This window comes from Ovis aries, chromosome X (assembly GCF_016772045.2).
Source record: "Ovis aries strain OAR_USU_Benz2616 breed Rambouillet chromosome X, ARS-UI_Ramb_v3.0, whole genome shotgun sequence".
Classification (NCBI taxonomy): domain Eukaryota; kingdom Metazoa; phylum Chordata; class Mammalia; order Artiodactyla; family Bovidae; genus Ovis; species Ovis aries.
Genome location: NC_056080.1, coordinates 101,240,608 through 101,259,014, shown reverse-complemented (window position 1 = coordinate 101,259,014; position 18,407 = coordinate 101,240,608). Strand labels below are relative to the sequence as shown.

At 40.7% G+C, this 18,407-nt stretch overlaps 1 protein-coding gene across 1 annotated transcript in view; it reads right to left on the bottom strand.

The window, feature by feature from the left end:
- GPC3 (glypican 3) overlaps positions 1 to 18,407 on the bottom strand; it is a 451,564-nt gene that overhangs the window by 104,354 nt on the left and 328,803 nt on the right. The window contains exon 6 of the mRNA XM_015105024.4: positions 15,894 to 16,014. Coding sequence (XP_014960510.2) covers positions 15,894 to 16,014 — 121 coding nt within the window. The remainder of the gene's footprint in view (positions 1 to 15,893; positions 16,015 to 18,407) is intronic.

The following is an 18,407-nucleotide window of genomic DNA, read 5'->3' as shown; positions in this document are numbered from 1 at the left end:
GGATTGGAAGTGAAGTAAGGCAGGCCTGGAGTAAGGGTGTTGGTATACAGATAGAAAAGGATCTCAGACAAAGAAGGTTACAAAGAATGACATGGAAGCACTTGGTGATTGACGGGCTTCAGGGAAGAGAGATCAGGACTAGATGACGCTGAGAGTAGATAAGATCACAGACCCATTTGTCTTCCCTTACAGAAACTATTTCCTATAGAAAAGCACAAGAAATATGTGTAAACAGGATAGATGATGATAAACATTTTGATCACTTGATTCACTTTCGTAGCCTGCAAATAAGAAAGTTTCCTACATATACCTGAGGCAGAAACCATCACAGTCTTCAGAATCCAGGAAGATGAGTTGAGGAATAAAACAAGGACATGAATTATAATTTCACCTTAGCTCTTCAAGCCTCAACAAGCTGAGCTTGAAGTAGAAAGGAGACAGCCAGAAAATGAAGTTCCTGTTACTCAGGCTCTGGCAGATAAAAGTAGGTTTCCCATCTCCTCTCAATACCGTATTTTAGAGAGACAGAGTAGGCATAGTAGGAGAGAGCAGGCCACAGCCTGGGGTCTCTGTCAAAAATCATTGCACTGGATGGGAACCATGGCATAGCTGCCAAATGAAGGTCAACAAAGGAAGACAGAACAGTGAGATCATGAATTGTCCAAGTTCTGCCAAGTTCTGAACAAATGGAATAGAGGACTCATGGGGTGGACACGGTACAATTCCACCATGTTTCTCAAGAAAGTGAAGAAAGAGAGATCTTAAATGTTCTCATCATAAAAAAGAAATGGTAATGATGTGGGAGATGTTAGCTAATGCTATGGTGGTCATCATTTTATGATATAGAAGTGTATCAAATCAACACATTGCACATCTTTAACTTTCACGATGTTATATGTCAATTATACTCAATAAAACTGGAAAAAGTAAAATAAAATTTTAAATTGAAGGAAGCACTATTCTAGATGGTTTTGGCAGATTTAGCATATCCTGTACATACTTTAAAGGTGAAACTGTAATGTAATATTTAATAATTTTTTTAATGCTGGAAAGCATGCCCCTGCTTTCTCTCTTTCATGCATGCACACTATCTCCCTATGAACAAAATACATTTGCCCTATCCCAATATTCCTTAAAGTCTCAACCCAATACAGACTCAACTCTAAGTCCAAAAATCTCATTAATCACCTTAGCTGAAAAGTCCCAAATCTCATCATCTCAATCAAGTACTAGTGAGACATTGCACATGGTCCATTCTAGGTCAGAATTTCCTCTCTGTCTGTGTGGCTGTGAAACTAGAAAGCGAATTTTCTGCTCCCAAAATTCCATGGTGAAACGCATAGGATAAAAGTTACAGACTCCCTACACTGGAGTTAAACAGCTGGTTCAAAAGCTGGAACAGAATACTTCACTAATTCACGCAATAAAAAGTCATTGCTTAAGATGTGCCAGGCACTGTTCTAGAAGCAGAAGATACAGTGGTGAGTGGGGCAGATAAGACCCTACCCTTATGGAAGTGCTATAAACAAGCTTTTACACTGCCTGCCTTCTTTGTATCTGCTCTGACCAGCAAGGGCACAAGAGTGCTAAGGTGGAGAGAAAAAGTGGTATTGAGTGCCTGCCAGCCAGCCAGCCTCAGCGAAAGGTCAGGTCAGCTCAGCTCATTGTTAGCAGACATTTGAGTAAAATGAACAAGCAGGGCCCTATACTTTATAAAGTGTATAAAGTTCTTGAAGCCCATTCTAGGGAAACAGCAGAAACTATAAGTAGCTGCCATAATTAGAAAGACATAGGAGTTGGTAACAAATGGGAAAATGTGTTTTAAGGAGGTTGGAGAAGGCGAACAGTCACCGCTTCCCTCGGGTTCCCCCCTCTGCTCTTTGTGAGGCTGTCACGAAACACAGTCATCTCTCCAACACATCTAAGCACCCACGGTGGCAGCTGAAGAAAAACCACTATAATCTCTCTCACTCTTTCTCACAGTTTTGGTAATTTTTGAGGCTTCGGTGAATGGATGACGCTCAACATTCAACAGCCAAGGAGCCACTTTTAATTGGAATCCTGAATAAAAAAGTGTGTAACAAATTGATTAAAAAGTAATAGTTAACACATTCACCAGGGACTCGAAATACTCTATTGTGAGAACTTCTATTTCAGGTTCAATGAAATACCAGAATTAAAAATAATTTTTTTTTTTCTGTGAGACCTGAGTTAGGTACTGGTCTGCTGTGAGGTTACACATGCTACCTTCACTCTTGAAGCCTGAACCAATGCATGCTCCAGCCTCCCTATCTCCTGGCTAACAGCCAGAAGATGACTGGCTCGACTAGGTACAGAGCAGTTTTCATCCCCTGAACTGTGTGGAAAGGAAGGTGAATGATTTTTAGTAGAAAGCTTTGCATCTTTGCCTCGTGAACCTGAGCAAGCTTAACTGAACTCTTTGCTTCCAATTTCTGATGTCCAAGCCACCCTTCATGCTCCTCGTGGAGTTAACATCATAAAACACTGACCTGACCTCGTCACTCTGGCTCCAGCCCCTGCACTAGCTCAGGGAATATTGGTTTATTAAACAGGTAGTATTGGTTTATTAAAAAGTCACGTGGAATAGTGAAATTTACAATCCCCAAAGAGTTCTTCTGAACCTTTAAAGAGAATAGATAGTATTTCTCTAGCTACTTACTTGCATGGCCCCCCACCCCAACTTCCACTGCTAACAGAGGGAAATTCAGATTCTCTATACTATTCATGACCCTCCCAAATTCTGCAGTATACCATCTTTTCAGTCTCATCTCTCACTACTTACATCCTCTTCCACTCTAGCTATCAATGCACTTTTATGTCTTTGTGCCACTGTGCATACCATGTTTCTCTGCTAGGAAGATCCTTCCCACCAACCTCTATCTGTCAAAATTCTCCTCATCTTTCAAAGCCATAAAGGCTTAAAGGCTACCTATTTTTGAAGTCTTGAAATTAATCCTTCCCTTCTCTGGGTGAGCAGAGTACTTGGTTTATATTTGTCTAGTGACACTTACACTATGCACTGGATTATAGTTATGTAGGTATGTTTTCATCACCCTCCTTGAAAGCAAGAATTGGGCTTAAACTTATTCCTATATCCTTGTCCACAGCCCCTACCTCCAGTACATAGAGCTGCTCAATAGTGAACAAATGAATTCAAATGATAATGATACACATATATGTGAGAAGTCTATACAAGGAGGAGGAATTCTCTATATCTTAACAACAGAGCCCACCAGACTCAGCACTGCACATAAGGTGTGCATTCAATAAATAAGTGCTAAATGAACAGTGAGGAGATATATATATATATATGTATATATATATATAATATAAATTATATATATGTTTTACTTTTTTTCCTGATTGAGTTTCATTTTGAAAAGGAGTCATAGAAGCAATCATGGTTTAACTGATTTCCAAGAACAACAGATAAGAACAAAGACTGTTCATCCAAGTAGAAGCTTAGACCTAAGCTCCCTCTCAGCCTCTTACAATAAACCTGTAGCTTTAACAATAATTGGTACTGTGGGTTATCAGACTGCAATTATTGATCAACCAATTTGCTACACTAGCCAGGGGAATGACATTCTGTAAAATAGAAACTAGCAATAAGAAAACTGCTCCCTACAGGGACACCCTTATCATATACTTGGGTCTGGCGAACAAAGGCAACAGCGCCACTGGACTCTGGTCTGGAGATCCTTCAACTGCCTTCAAGAATCCATATGCAGCTATAACAAACTGCCTCTAGCTTGGCTTAATCTTTTGTACCAGCCCATTAATGAGTCTGGATTCCTTCCCCATTTTCCATGGTATCCCAGGCAGGGATAAAGGCTCAGGCAGCAGGGGGCAGCTCTCTTTTTGCCTGACAACAAGTGGCGGCTGGTCCCAGCGTGTAGCTAACAAATTCCATGGTTCTTAGATGGCAGAGCCCATGGAAGGGGTCTTGTCTGCCTTAGACTCTGCAATGCAAAATTGAGCTTTGGGAATCTGGGCCTAGGCAGTGTTCCTGGCATTTGTGACATCACCCCGACAGCTGAAAGTGATGATGTCTCAAGAAAGCTCAGTAACCCCAAGCCCTGTGAATTCTTTCTGCTCTGTCGGCATGTGAAATACACACACACACACATTCATGAACATATTATATGCCACTCAAAATCATTCTAAATACCTCCTGTGAGACATCTGCCAATAAGGATAACATGTCAGCCGGGTTTTAAATATAGGAACTGCTCACCATCTTCAACCAGAGAGCAAGATGTTCAAAAGGAACGCAGATTAATTTGCCCTGAACTTTATAGCTCTGAAGTCTTTTCACTTGATACCATCCTTCCATGAAAGGTCCTGGTGGGGCTGAAGATTAAAATTAAAATCGGACTTCTGGATCATGGTCTCTAAGTTATACTCTAAGGATAGCCTGCCTATTTATAGATCCTCCACTTCAGGGCAGAGTTCAAACTTGGAAAAATATGAGGAACTTAATTTAAACACATGCTCCTTCATATATGTGTGTGTGTGTGTGTACATACACATATGAACATATTAATACATATGTATGTATATATAATTTTTAAATTTATCATCTTCATTTTCCATTCAGTTACCTTGAGCCAAACTGAACATTAGTTTAAAAATCTGTCAAGGAGCTAGACATATTTTTCCATGAATCTTTATGGTTGAGATAATTATATTTAAAATCATTTAAACAATAATTCAACCTAGAAAAGTTATAGTTTCTACATTCCAAAAACTGATGAACTGAGGCACAGTGAATCAAGTTACTTAAAAGGCTACCTGTGACTTTCCTTTATGTTAACTCTTCAGACTATCATAACATGAAGAAAAAGTAGCTATAATTTATTGCAAGGGTCCTCATCCTCCAGGCCACGGACCCGTACCTCCCATCATATCAGTGGCAGCATTAGATTAGAAATAAAGTACTCATGGAGATGACCCTGGGGGATGGGATGGGGAGGGAGGTAGGAGGGGGGTTCTGGATGGGGAACACATGTGCGCCCGTGGCTGAGTCATGTTGATGTATGGCAAAAACCACTACAATATTGTAATTAGCCTCCAATTAAAATAAATTAATTTTTAAAAAAGAAACAAAGTGCTCAGTAAATGCAATGCACTTGAATCATCTCAAAACCATTCCCCGGCAACCCCGCTCCATGGAAAATTGTCTTCCATGAAACCGGTCCCTGGTGGCAAAGAGGTTGGAGACCAATGATTTACCGTGCTACTACATGTATTATCTCTAACACTTCTATTAAATCTTCAAGATAGATTGCAGTATAGCTATTTCACAGATTAGGGGACTTGAGGTACAAGGAGGTTAACTAATTCGGCCATAAGCTAGGCAATCACAAAGTGACAGATCTGGGACTTAAACATAGATCTACGTTCGGTTCTAAAGCCTTTGTACTTTCCCCCAAACTAGATTATATAGTGTTGTGGCCCTCCAATTTCTCATTATGACTCTAAGTCACATACCAGTAAGACTTTACAACGGAAACAGGTAGTATTGGTTTATTAAAAACTCATGTGGAATAGTGAACCTTACAATCCTCAAAGAGTTCTTCTGAACCTTTAAACAGGATAGATAGTATTTCTCTAGCTACTTACTTGCATGCTCTCCCTCCTCTACTCCAACACATATGTATATATTTACCTGCCTCCGTTCCCCCCACCCCCCAATAATGGCCACAACATCAAAACAGTGGCTAAATCATGTTTGTGAATCTTCATGTAGTACTTCCCATTTCTCCTTGAAACATTTCACCTTGCTAGTTTTCTCTGCCATTCTATCCTACTGAAGATATTTTGAGATCCTGATTGTGTGATCTATGCATCCGCTAACCCCATCTAGCTTCATGCCATCACTAAATATTAGAAGTATCTCTTCTTTGTCTGTAGTAAGTCACTGGTAAAACTTTAGGCAGTAAAGGTCAAAGCAAATAGCTAAAAGCCTCTCTCCAGGCTAACACTGACACATTAAGAAAATACTCTTTAGGAATGATGCTGAATTAGCTACACATCCCCCAAACCATATGATTACTTAAGCCAACATTTTGTGTCACTTGTTTAAGAATGATCATAGGAATTTCTGTCGAACACTTTGCTGAAATACCATATCTATATCACATGTACCCATAAGTAAGGGGAAGTGGTCTGATTTGTTCTGAGTGAGCCCAAAGTGGCTCCTAGTAACCATCACCATGGTATCTGGAAGCTCACAGTCTCCAAGATTCTGGTCTAGACTTCGGGGAAGATGTGATACCAGGTTCCCTGATGTGTGGTTTCCACAATCCAACTGCCCCTCCTTATTCAAGGTGAGGGTAAAACTTTGTGCCTGTCTCCAGTCTTTTGGCTCTTCTTCTGCTGTGATGACTCAAAATTTGCTAATAGTGATACCATGAGAATAACCAGAAGACTCTTCAGGTTATCATGGGATATAAACTGATCTGAACTTGGGCATCATTATCTAGGACTTATCACAATGGCAATTCTCTTAGCTGTTTTGGTCTTGTCAACTGCTTACCCATAGTGCAGTGATGAGCTAGCAAGATATGGACTATGAAGTAAATAACACAGATCAACTAAACAAATAAGACCATCTTTAACTATATTAGGAAATTATCCAAGAAAATGAAGTACATATGAATAATAACACAATTTTTACTTTGAATATTAATTACGACTCTGCTGGAAATATTCCACTCAAAAATTGCTATGCAAAATTACCGTGGTTGCTATCTAAAGAAAGCATATAGTTAGGCACACAGAATTGACCCCATTATTATTACTTTACATTCACTAAATACTAACACTGAGGCTACACAGAATGTGGAAACATCCCTGGCCATATGTCGAATAAGCTTACAGTTGAAGGTTAGGTCTCAGTGTGTGCGTGTGTGCTAAGTCACTTCAGTCGTGTCTGACTCTGCGACCTATGGACTGCAACCCACCAGGCTCCTCTGTCCATGGGATTCTCCAGGCAAGGATACTGGAGTGGGTTGCCACGCCCTCCTCCACGGAATCTTCCAGACCCAGGGATTGAACCCATGTCTCTTAAGTCTCCTGCATTGGCAGGCTGGTTCTTTACCACTAATGCCACCTGGGAAGCCCTAGGTCTCCATAACCATGGGTATAAAGGAGTAAGGCCAAACTTTTGGTTGAGCCAATTAACATAGGGCTGCATCCTGCGGCAAACGTATCTGCTGTCTATTCGGAAGTCAGTTTTATTACCATTGAATTTTGTCAAAATCCTAATGACATGGGCAAGGAAAACTTTGTTTTGGTCTTTCAGCTTCAAAGAAGATACTTTTGGCTCACCAATATGAGAATAACGGGCCTTCCAATGGGAATATCATTTCCAGTAGGAATAACGTCTCCACCAACCCATTCATACTTTCCATATTGTCTCCATTTTAACTAACAGTTCATTTTAGGAATGGCAGATGGAGATTGGAAGGCATTCTGTGACTGCCTTGTGTATTGTAGATACTTAGTACATTCACTGAGTGAATGCTCACGTGAAGAAATGGCTCCATATGGGATTAAACCTTTAATATTAGCTTCAAGGGCACTCTGAGACTTTTTATTGTTTTAGCAGTTGAAGCCCTTTGTTTAAGTGAAATCTTATTTAGAAGACCCATATGTAAAGCAGATTTTAGACACTCTGGATAAAATAGGAATGGGGGACGCAGAATTACCCCCACAGCACGTTTCCCACATCTCTCCTCTCCGTGGAACAGAATCTGAACACACTGCCTTGACAACTGAGCTAACTGGCACATAAGCCCACTGACTAATATGATGCTAATTTTGCCATTCTGGAAGGAGGGAGAAGCACTGGATAAATCATTATAGGGTACCCAGGAAGGTGGAGGAGTTGAGATACAAGCATGAGAGTGAACAGATGACTAATGACTAATCCTGAATGTGGACAGGAGCCCAAGTCAGATTGTGTGAGTGGGCATAAAACCATGAGCAATAGGTCCTGCTGACTCTGCCTGGTTTGGGTCCAGTGATCCCAGCAGAGAGCCCCCTGCCCTGGCCCCGAGCCCATGTGCAACCACCGCTCACTGGGTTTAATGAGGCAGGAGGCACTGAGGCGTGCTTGTTATGACCAAACACTAGTTAATAGATATGACAAGAGATAAATAATTAGCAAGTTCCTGTCTCTTGCTATGCCCATTTTTGTTCCAAAGATGAACTGCTTCAGTAGGGGCTTCTGCTGTGGTTGGGAGTTCTGTGTAAGAAAATGTGCTTGTGTGTCTACAAGCATGTTTTGCATTACACAAGAGCCTTTGGAAGCAGAGCAAAGGCACTACAAACTATCAATCTGTTTGTTCCCCAGGCCCAGCTTTGTCATTTACTAGCAGTGTGACTTTGGACAAGTCATTTCTCTCTCTAGGTTTTCATTTCCTCATCTATAAAATCAAAGGGCTGGACCTCATGACCGAAACATCCCTGCCAACTGTAACAGTGCACTTACATAACCCTCTTCTTTAGCACAAAAACTGGTTAATATTGTATGTGAAAAGTACCTTAAATTAAATCAAAGTTCATAAATAAATTTAGGGTAATAAAGATTAACTTCTTTGAATGAACTGATCTATAAAATACTGTGGAGAAGGCAATGGCACCCCACTCCAGTACTCTTGCCTGGAAAATCCCATGAGCGGAGGAGCTTGGTGGGCTGCAGTCCATGGGGTCGCGAAGAGTCGGACACGACTGAGTGACTTCACTTCGACTTTTCACTTTCATGCATTGGAGAAGGAAATGGCAACCCACTCCAGTGTTCTTGCCTAGAGAATCCCAGGGATGGGGGAGCCTGGTGGGCTGCCGTCTATGGGGTCGCACAGAGTCGGACACGACTGAAGTGACTTAGCAGCAGCAGCATAAAATACTGTATATGAGGGACTCTTCTGTATATGCCACTATGTTAGGTGCTATAGAAAACAGAATTGTATGCATGATCTCAGACTTAAGGAGCTGACAATCCAGCGGCAGGATACATATATGTTCATAAATATATCAGGATAAAAGTTGTCTCTGAATTTCCGAATAGTATTTGAACATACATACACCAATATACTGCTTATAATACAGGTTTACGGGGGTAGAGAGCAATCATTTGTAAGCATTTATTTTTGCTGTGTTGTATTTGGCCAGCAGGTAGATGTAAATAAGAGACTCTATGGATTTCATAGATATTTTGGAAATATATTTTGAACTTTGTAAACTCAATAGCCTTTATAGTTTGATAGAATTTCCTTTTCATATGTAGAACTTGTCTTTCCATAGCTAACACTTCCAATGCTGCTGCTGCTAAGTTGCTTCAGTCATGTCCGACTCTGCGACACCATAGACAGCAGCCCACCAGGCTCCGCCATCCCTGGGATTCTCCAGGCAAGAAGACTGGAGTGGGTTGCCATTCCTTCTCCAATGCATGCAAGTGAAAAGTGAAAGTGAAGTCACTCAGTCGTGTCTGACTCTTAGCGACCCCATGGACTGCAGCCCACCAAGCTCCTCCGCTCATGGGATTTTCCAGGCAAGAGAACTGGAGTGGGGTGCCATTGCCTTCTCTGAACACTTCCAATACTTCTTACTAAAAGAACCTTATGAAAGAGTATAATACTGCAATGAAAAAAGATCATGTATTTCCTTTCACTGATAAGCCACAATCACCAGCAAATGTTGTTGCTATCAACATTTTGGCTTACCACTCTTGACTCATCTTCTGCTTTTGAATAATTTAACTTAATGGGCAAAGATTAAAATACATGACCCAATTTAAGTATCTTTAATCCTGTATCCTGTAAAAAACCAAATAGTTCATTTTCAAGAAATTTAATATGAAATACTTGGGAATTCATCTTGCTGCAGTATTAAACTGTACATAGTAATTAAGATATTAAAAACACATGCTCCCCAAAGCCATCAGACATTGTAATTATTTTTTAAGCCATTAAGCAAAATGACAGAAGATTTTTTGATGATAAATGTGTTTTGGAATGCATCAGCTAATTCCCTTTTACTTCATGAAATCATGTTTAGCTCCACAGAGTCTAGGTCTGGTATTTGAAGACCAACTTGCATTGTTCTTTTATAACTCAGAATCATTCATTGGCTGTTGTTAACATGCCATTGTAGATGCTATGTCTTTCACACACACACACATTCTGACTCCATATGGAAATGGCAATTATTAGAGTTCTGCTACACTATTTGTAGTGAAGAAGTGTGAGAGACACTGGGACATAATTTCATTTGGAAAGGCCTTTTATTTAAATTTGACTCTCAAAAGGTTTCTCCTTTGGTTTAGAAATTTTAGATCAGTGTTACCTTTTCTAGCAACCACTGGAGTAGGCCAGCATTTTATGACTCTCACTGGTTTTATCGTGAGAAAAAAAAGTTACTCAAAGAATTTGTGATCATGCTTGAGATTCATTTAAAGATTTTTAAAACTTACATGCTAAGGTATGCCCTGGGTACTTTTCTGACATGTAACAACTTTATTAATTAATTTGTTAAACTTGCAACTTTCTATTTCAAAGTCAGTGCCTTTTCACGATACCAAAATAATCTGTCAGGCATCTTAAAAATACTTTTCAGGTATTTATGAAGAGGGATGGAAGTGGAGACATTCCACTGTCTGCTCAACATTTAAAATTTTCTTTGGCCATTTAAAATCATTTTATGAGTTAGAGATAGCTAATAGAAAGTTTGTCTGCTGTCTATGTCACAAAGTGCCTCAGTTTCCACACCATACATAATTGTGGTCAGTTTTCCAGGGCTGTTCCCAGTGGACGCTTGGTAAACAACATGCTTACTCTCTCTGCTGCCGATTTTAGAGCTTCAGACCATACACATTACTACATTAGGGACTTGGAAATCGTTAGACAAATTAAGGAGTTTCTGCTATTTGTACTTCTTTCTGCACATCTTTTATATATGGATCACGCTAACCATAGCAAGGCATGCTGTGTCTTCAAAGACATAGAAGGAAAGAGCACAGAGGCTGAAATCAGTCCCCCTGGATTCTAGGTCTAGTTTGACCACTTACTATATGAAGGTCACTTAGATGTCCAGTGCCCATAGGTTCTTCATCTGGTAAATCTAGGTAATAATGTCTGCTTCTCTGAGTCACTGTGAAGATCAGTTTATGTAATGTTCATGAAAGAGCTTTACAAACTGAATTGTGCAGCGCAAATTGATGGCAGAATTATTATCATTCATATGGAGTCACATGGCTAACAAGATCTGAAGACAGATCACCTATCTGGTTCTGGAGGAGGGTGATAAATGCACAATGTTTTTGTAGTTTAATGTTTTCATGGCCTAATGAGAACAAGGCAGGAGAACAGAAGAATTGGGTAGGGGGAAGGGCAAGTTTAAGTTCCATCTGCCCAGGCTGGAAGACTGGTGGGAAGGGAAGAATCTCTGAAAAGATGAGAGGTTACAAAGTAGAAAGGGGTGACCTGGCAACAGGGTGTTTAAAAAAGAGTGGCAGGGCAGAGAATAAAGTCACAAGACTTGCTCACAAGAGGGTGCTGGGTTAAAGCCTGACCTTGAGCCACAAATCACTGAATCACACGGCTGGAAGGAATCTTAAGAGGCCACCTCGTCCACACCCCCACCATTCAGCAGGACATTTCAACCATCCCAAACAGATGAGACTATCCAACTTTGAATGAAAAGCTCTGACACCAAATGAGCAGGTATTGACTGCTCTGGCTTCAACTGTTTCTAACAGGCAGGAAAACAATTTCTGGAATTCCATTTGAACCCGAACTAAAACTGAGGGAAAATAATAAACAGCTAGGTTTTTCTTGGAAACAATAGCTTCTGTAGTAGTTTAAGGTTTGCAACATTAACGCTAACGACACAGTGACTCTTAGAAACTGTTACCAACAAACTGAGTTAGAGGACACATAGGTCACAGTGGCCTATGGGTAAGAGTGTATCATGATCATTCTTGGTATTTGTGGGGTCTTCTCTCCATGCAGGAGCCTTGAAGCAGGATATTAAGAAAAACACAATTTTTCTTTTAAAGCAACATGGCCCAGCAAATTCCAGGACTGACACTGAGGACTTAAGAGTTCAATTCCTCTCCTAACACAAGACAATAAATCCTCACACACAAATTAGAAACCGAAAAGGAAATAAAAGGGTCCTCATTTCCAATCGTGGGAATGTTACACAAGAACTCTGGTTTGGAAGGAGGAAGGGAGGACATTCCACACCTGCAGGTCTTCCCAGGAAAGGGGCCCCGGGCCTGACCCTGAACACGTCCCCTCCAGGTTACATCATGGGACTGTCAATACGGAAATAATGTTACGTTACTCCCTCAGTGAATATATTATTTCAAATCCTATCAACAGCAACCATAACTTGAAAGGAGGCAGCTGAGAATTTCCATGGAAGAAAGTGAAGAGGTCTTTGGGGACGTGCTCATAAACGGCCTAGCCACAGTCCATCTGGAGGGACACACATGGGCATGCATGCATAGACAAAAGCAGCTGTGTACTTACAGTTGCATATGTTGGAGCATCCTACTGTAGTTCAACAGTTGCAGCACCAAGCAAGGAGCTTAGGAAAACCACATACTCCTGGATTCTCCACTCACTTACACGTGAACTGAGGCAAGTTAACTTGATTCTACCTCCTCATCACTATAACTTTAGGTCAACTGTAGCCAGGCATTCAGTGAATCCAGATGTTTGGCAGTGACTAGGAAACAACATCTGGATGATTGGTTGAATTTTCAACTGAACTTACTGGATGTTTTGGCAGCATGCCCACACAGCCCTTAATGGCTTTCTGCCTCAGTTTCCCTAGCTATAAAAAAAGGTACAAACATTATCACTTACCTCCCAGGAGGCAGTGAGGATGAAATAATACCCAAGGGTAACAATGAGTTCCTGAAAAGAATGATTCTTTGACAGTACTGTATCTTATACAATTCCAGGCTGGATATTTTTTTTCCTAATACGAGCAGTTAAGACTTTTAGGACATAAAAGCACTTTGAAATATGGTTCAATGCTATACAAATACAACACATTATTATCATCATCATCATCCCATTCTTCATTATGACTTCCCTAAAGTGTCTCACTTTCAGATTGAACCATGGCCAAAATATGAATTTTACTGAAGGTCTGAAAGAAGATATGTTTTGGCCACGTAAAGCAATACAGATGAGACAAGAAAAAACCAGCGTGGGTGTTTGGAGCCCAACCAATTTTAACAGCTCAACTTAAACAGGTAAAACTGGTCTATCAATGAGAATTAATTGGTTGCTCAATGGTATTTATAAAGGAACCAAAAATGTCCACACGTATGTCCATGGCAAAGGTAGGAGAAAGTAATTATAATGGTGACCTTTCCGACACTGACAATATACACCTCCCTACCTATAAAGAGGCTTCACCTTTTGTGGCTGAAAGTTAGAAGGAAGAGAAAGAAGGAAACAACATGGGAGAGAAAGATGTATCAAAGGGATCTCTTTGATCCACCCAAAATTGGGGTTGCAGAATTAGACTGGGAAAAAGTATTAGAATACTGTTCTCTTTCAGACTCACGCAAGTCCTGACTACAGAGGGCATCCTGACTATAGTAATCACCTTAGCTGTGTCATGCACATGCAATTATGTGTGTGTGTGTGTGTGTGTGTGTGTGTATACTTGCATATATATAAAATGTATAATTATACATAAATTTTATATAATGGGATATGAATATAGATACATAGATATAATTTCTTATACTCACAATAACTTTGTAAGGAACTATTTTGCTAACTCTAAATACTACAGATGAGAAAACTAAAGCTCCGAGAGGTTGAATGACTTGTCCAAAGTTATGTATCTAGTAAGACCCACAGTTGAATTGGGATCCACCTGGATTCAAAGCCCATGTTCTATTCACTATACGACATGGTCTCCCAGAGCATTACTATTAAATACCCAAAGTCTTTACTGAGGGGCTTGCTATAAATAGTCACTTTTAGTGACTGCCAGATCATATGCTCTGATGCAGCTTTCCCTTTTTACAGGGTGGGGCTCCATCCACAGGTCTTTCCCTGATATTTCTTACGAAATCCTTCTCACAGTAGCCCAGCCCAACTCAGGCCTAAGCAAATCACCCCAAAACTGATGAGCGACAACCCTGTCTAGCTCTTCTTCATTATTGGCTGCCTTTTCTTTGTATTTAAACATGTGTTTCTCCTCCAAGGAAGGTATGAAAACAGGCCAGACTCCTTTTGAATCCTCAAACTCCCTGGCACCTGGCTGAGCACATAGTAGGTATTCCTTCACGTCTGGTGACCAAAGACATCTGTTGACACTATTCTTCATTTAAAAGGAGGGGCACAGAGATGGAGCCTGAGGTTCTGGCCTTACCAGTGCTTGGATCTAACCAGTCGAGTGGAGTCACCCAGACACATTTGGTTTGAGATAATTTAGAAATAATTCAAAGAAACACTGCCTTTGTCCACAGGTAAAGCACACCATCAGCAATGGGAGGTTTACACTGTGCTCTGTATTCTTCAGAGATGTGTTTTGAAACATCCTGTATGTAACCAGGCTTTATAGAACTTAGTGAGGTTGTGAGTTCACCAAAAAGAAGGCTCTGTTATGCAAATACTGCCACTATTCTGTGCTCAGAAGCAGTAACAACTAATTATTAAGTGCTCACGGAGAGCAGAGCACTTTATTAGCCTCTGGAGGAATCTCACTCAAAAGCGTAGTAAATACTTTCACAATGCCATTCGCCATGAAATATGTCACTATTAGGAAGCCATTCCAAACATTTTTCCTAAAAACAATAAAGATTTCACTGCTAAACTTCACAGGAAAAGACAAAATCATGCCAATGTCATCCTACAGAAGCCTCTGTCCTTGCAGGAGTTTAATTTCATTAAGTCCTTCCTCAGCTATGAATAGAAGTCAGCGGTGCCAGGGTCCTCCCACCCATGGACCATAGGGTAGGAACACTGCCACTCTGGTATCTGGTGGCATTTTTGATGGCATTTTTTAAACTGTGGCCACAAAGCAATCACAAGCAGATGGTACAACTAACTTCTATTTGTGTCTCAGTTACTAAACTCCTGAGAAGAAAAACTGTGTGGAAGTCAAGGGAATCTGTGGGTGCTCTGTGCATGGCAGTGACTCAGAAGTTGGCATGGGTGCAGTGAAGCTGGTCCTCTCGTATCTTGCTGGTGGCAGTGAAAGCTGTCACATCCCCATTGGACAGCAGTTTGGAAACACGCAGTAAAATGCTCATATCCTTTAACCCCATAACTCCAGTATGTTAACAAATTGATCTAAGATCAGGAGACAGCACTATGCAGGAGGTCGCCTTCTTTAATAGTAAAAATTTGAAGCAATCTGAATGCATAGCAAAAGCAAATTAATTATAATTAACACTCAAAGGAATCTTTCGGGGCCACAAAAGATGATTAGAATGCAGATTTGTGGCAACATGAAAACGTGTTTCCAATACAGTGTTAATTTTAAGAAGTAGAAATCACTAATATACTTCCAATTATGTAAAAAGCCTATGTGTGATTTTCTGACCAAATGTTAAAAAAGAATACGTAAAAATGAAAACAGGATGGACTAGTGGGGTTGAGACAAATACTTTTCCTTCTGTTTTCCAAGCTTTCTCTTATGTTGCAATATTTTCTTTATAATTTAAAAATGGGGTGAAAAACAAAGGTCAGAAGTCCTTTTTAGCAGAGAGACTCTGAAGAAAATGAACATGGCTGTCTTTCCAAAAGCCCAAGAATACAGTTTGAACACAGCATCATCCATTGCTCAATTTTTTTTGCCATATCTGTTTTTGCTGGATACATACATACCTGGTTAATGTGCTTCAGTTTGTCAATAATTTGACTGACCACTGGCTCAGGGCCCTTCATTTTCAGCTCATGGAGGTTGAACTGATTTTTCATTCCATTCCTCGCTGCCTTTTGGCTGTATCTGGAAATATGAAGGTAAAGGAAAGGTTTGTCACAAGAGAGCCCCAAGCAAAGTGCAAGTTGACTGTATTTGGCACATGGTCGAGCCGACCACAAGCTACCTTTAGCCTTCCAGCCCGTGGGATGACTGCGTGGTACAAAGGTAGACTACTCCAGATAGAGTCTACTTGTACTGGAGAACATTCATTCAAAAGTCAACAAGTTTCATCCACCTCATTAGAACTGATTCAAATGTATTCTTTTTAATGGCTGAGTAATATTCCATTGTGTATATGAAACTGGAGCCTACGGTACAGAGTGAAGTAAGCCAGAAAGAAAAACATCAATCCAGTATACTAATGCATATATATGGAATTTAGAAAGATGGTAACGATAACCCTGTATGCGAGACAGCAAAAGAGACACAGATGTATAGAACAGCATTTTGGACTCTGTGGGACAGGGAGAGGGTGCGATGATATGGGAGAATGGCACTGAAACATGTAAATTATCATATGTGAAATGAATCACCAGTCCAGGTTCAATGCATGATATAGGGTGCTCGGGGCTGGTGCACTGGGATGACCCAGAGGGATGGGATGGGGAGGGAGGTGGGAGGGGGGTTCAGGATGGGGAACACATGTACACCCAGGGTGGATTCATGTCAGTGTATGGCAAAACTAATACAATATTGTGAAGTTTTTTTAAAAAAGTCAACAAGTGTTAATTCACCATTCCTTTTTTCTCGGTATTGGGGATATAGCAATGAACAAGACAGAGACAAGGTCTCTGCCCTTATTTTGCCCTCCGTCTAGTGTAGAGTCCAGAAGAACACTAAGGGAGGTGCTGGGTCTTGGCCAGGGAAGCACACAGGAGGGTCCTTAATTCTGAGTGTGCTTTCTATTCATCTGAAGGAAAAAGACTCGTACATGTTCTTTACTTCTTCCTCCTTCTCCACTTCCTCCTCCCATCGTTTCCTGCAGGTCTGGGCAGTCCAGCTCCTCCTGAAAAGGCTTTCCCAACCCACTTGCAGCATAAATTATACCTGCCAGCTTCTGTCTCTGTTCTCCACAGGGAGGCAGACCAGCAGCTCAAGGGAAGGTTTTAACGCGGTCCCCCAGGATAAGACATAGGTTTTTGCTTCAAGACTGAAGTTTCAAGCTATCTATGGACATCCTCACCAGCATGAGAAAGGGAGATATTTACAATCCTGGGCAATTCTGCCTTTCAGTGTGGGGCTTTATCAACTTCAACTGGAACAGTAATTCACTACTGAGGTGGTTTCTTTGCTGGCTTCATGGTTCCAGACCTCTGTGCATTTACTCATCTTTCAAAACAAGGCAAACAAACACAAAACAAAAACAAGAAACAGATTTCATTTCATGTAGAAAGACCAGAACACTGTTACCAAAGGGGGAAAAGGTTTTGATCTTTTTGTTTGTTTGTTTTTTGCTTTTTCCTTATCCTGATAATGGAATATTTTCTTAAAGAAATGGGAAATTTTGCAGGGCTTTTGCCTCTACTTTATACACTTAAAAATTTACAATAGGGCAGTTGAATTAAGGGCAAATTCATATTTTTTACTCATATTTTTAATTACCAAAAAACAGTGCTCATTGAAGACAATTAAAATATATAGACATAATCAAAGCATACAGCACAAGTTCTTGCATCATCTTATCCTTCCAAGAGAGAATCATCTTTAAGTTTGATATATATTCTTCTAGAGGTTTCCACATGCATATGCATGCATATGTGCATGCTCAGCTGCTCAGTCGTGTCCGACTCTTTGCGACCCCATGAATCGCAGCACCCCAGGCCTCCCTGTCCATCACCAACTCCTGGAGTTCACTCAAACTCACATCCATCGAGTCGGTGATGCCATCCAGCCATCTCATCCTCTGTCGTCCCCTTCTCCTCCCGCCCCCAATCCCTCCCAGCATCAGAGTCTTTTCCAATGAGTCAACTCTTCGCATGAGGTGGCCAAAGTATTGATGCTACCATGCATGATAGCAGAGGAGGTCAGGAAATTTAGGTCTGACTTTTATAATTAAAAGTCATCTTCTGAGAAGGAAAATATCTTGTGGGAATGTTGAAGAGAACATTTGACTGCATTTCTTCTACAATGGTAGCCTGACATGTTTAGCTTACCTAACATTAAAAGTTAGCAAATACACAGTGTGTGCGCGTGTGAAGTACTTCAGTTGCGCCCGACTCTTTGTGACCCCATAGACTGTAGCCTGCCAGGCGCCTCTGTTCAAGGGATTCTCCTGATAAGAATACTGGAATGGGTTGCTATGTCCTTCTCCAGTGAATATACAGATCACCCACCACATACCAATTGCCTTTGGGGGCTGTGTTAAAGAAATGTAATGCATTTCTTTAAGGGAAATTCTTTGTGTATATATCTGGTGA